This window comes from Merops nubicus, unplaced genomic scaffold, assembly GCF_000691845.1.
Source record: "Merops nubicus isolate BGI_N331 unplaced genomic scaffold, ASM69184v1 scaffold35203, whole genome shotgun sequence".
NCBI classification, from domain to species: Eukaryota; Metazoa; Chordata; class Aves; order Coraciiformes; family Meropidae; genus Merops; species Merops nubicus.
In genome coordinates this window covers 3,922-6,098 of record NW_008598828.1, presented here as the reverse complement: position 1 = coordinate 6,098, position 2,177 = coordinate 3,922, and the positions used below count along the sequence as shown (strand labels likewise).

General features: G+C 54.6%; 1 protein-coding gene across 1 annotated transcript; it reads left to right on the top strand.

Moving 5' to 3' along the window:
- Positions 1 to 901: 901 nt before the first annotated feature.
- Positions 902 to 1,927, top strand: LOC103769949 (chromosome unknown open reading frame, human C1orf50; the record flags this gene model as incomplete). The annotated part of the gene is made up of 2 exons (XM_008937196.1): positions 902 to 1,033; positions 1,736 to 1,927. Coding segments are annotated over 2 exons (324 nt in total), but the record flags the coding sequence as incomplete, so codon positions are not given.
- Between the last annotated feature and the right edge of the window lie 250 nt (positions 1,928 to 2,177).

Below are 2,177 nucleotides of genomic sequence, written 5' to 3'. Positions count from 1 at the left end.
GTTGAACCTCATGATGTTCACATGGGCTCATTTCTCAAGCCTGTGCAGGTCCCTCTGGGTGGACCTTGTCCTTCAGGAGTGTCAACCACACCACTCAGCTTGGTGTCACCTGCAGACTTGCTGAGGGTGCCTCAATCCCACTGTCTGTGTCATTGATGAAGATATTAAACAATACTGGTCCCAGGATGGACCCTGAGGGACACTGTTGTCACTGATGCCCATGTGGACATCGAGCCATTGACCATCCAGCCAGCTCCTCACCCACCAGATGGTCCACTCATCAAATGCACATCTCTAATTTCTAACTGGGAGGGCAGGGAGGTGACTCTGCTTTGGGGACAGACTCTGTCACCCTGTGTGTGTGCTGTGCTCCTGGGAGGACTCACACAGTGGGGTGACAGTGTGGCTGTGGTGGCTCTGAGCCCCTGCAGGGGAGGAGCTGTTCCCTGACGGTGGGCTGGGCTTTCCAGTCTGTCCCAGCTCGTTTGCTGGAGCAGGTTGCCCAGCAGCAAACCCAGCAGGGCTCAGCTCTCCTCTCCACTTCAGACTTCACCCTGCGGGGTGAAATCTGGGAGCCCGAGTGGGAAGGGAGCTGCCAGTCACTGCAACTGGCCTGCTGCCATCCGGGCCTCTGCGTCATCTAATCATGCACTGGTGGAGCCAGGGAGATGAATTCCCCTTTGTCTGGTGTCCCTTCCCTTGGGGACAGCAGCAGGGAAGCCCCCAGCTGTGTATGGAGATGAACGAGTCCAGCCTGGCACAGAGGTGACCCCAGAGCTGTGGTGAAGAGGTCCTTGACGCCTGGAGGTATCTCCACCTCCTTGGAGGGGTGCAGACCTGAGGTCCTGGCTGAGAGGCGTGTTTAATTTCAAGGGTGGAAATTTTACACTTGTCTTTGTAGGTGTTGGATGAAGCTAACAGAGATGCTGATCTGCACCATGTGGCCTGCAACCTGGTGAAGAAGCCAGGGAACATTTACTACATGTACAGGCGGGAGAGTGGCCAGCGCTACTTCTCCATCCTCTCTCCTAAGGTGGGTGGTTACAGCTCCTGAGGAAGCAAGGAGGAGAAACTCCCCCTCATTCCTGGTGCTTGGGCACTTCTGAACCTCAGACAGAAGCACCAGCTTAATGGGGACCTTTGCTGGCTCCTGCTTGGCTGATGTTTGTCCTCAATTTGAGTCACTGCTGGTGTAAGAGCCATATTATGATGTTCTCTTGGGTCTTGGTGGATGGTGGGCAGGAAGACCTTTGGTGCATGGACCTGAATTCTGCCTTTTGGTCCTTGCAGTTCTTTCTCTGGCAGTAAAGAACTGCAGATGTGCCCTGGGACACTGTCAGGGAGAGCAGTCTGCTCAGGAGCTACAGCCCAGGGATTGAGTCTGTCTGCACTTCAGAGGGGTGCTCTTGGAGGTATCCTCCTTCCAGACCCCCTGTTTTATTACGTGCAGGGTGATGGTTTCAGAGCAAAGTGGGGAACACGTAGAGGAGGTCCCTGTGGGTCAAGATCTTGTAGCCCCGTGGCTCCCTGCATCACCAGCAGTGTAGCTTGACCTGGTCTTAGACTCAGGGCAGCTGAGCCTATTTTTTGGTTAGAAAATGGGATGGTCACGTAGCTGAGACTGCTTCAAAGGTGGTTGGGCTGTCTGGGATGGGCAGAGGTTGGGCTGAGGAACAGCCCAGCCCAGCTCCAAGGGAAGCTGAGCAGCCATGTGAATCTCTCCTTTCTCCTCCAGGAATGGGGGACCAGCCCCCATGAATTTCTGGGTGCCTATAAGCTCCAGCACGACATGTCCTGGACTCCGTTTGAGGACATCGAGAGACGAGATGCTGAAATCAACCTGCTGGAGAAGCTGCTGAGCAGGCAGGCAGCCCTGCCCCCGTGTACAGAGCCCAACTTCCAGGGCCTCACCAAGGCACAGGAGTGACCCCAGGGGACCTGCTGGGTAGCTCCCTGCCTGAGGACACGCTGTGCTGCACGCTGCTGGAGGCAGGGCAAGGAAGGAGACCAAGAAACCAAAATGCTGGTGCAACCATGACTTGCTCTGTGCTTTAATGAGACTAATTCTGCATTCAGCCTTTCTGGATTTTCTAGTAATTGAGTAATTTATTTCTTTTGACTCATGCCAAGCTGTGGCAAGAGGCAAATAATATCAGGTGGAGTCAATTCCAAGAGGG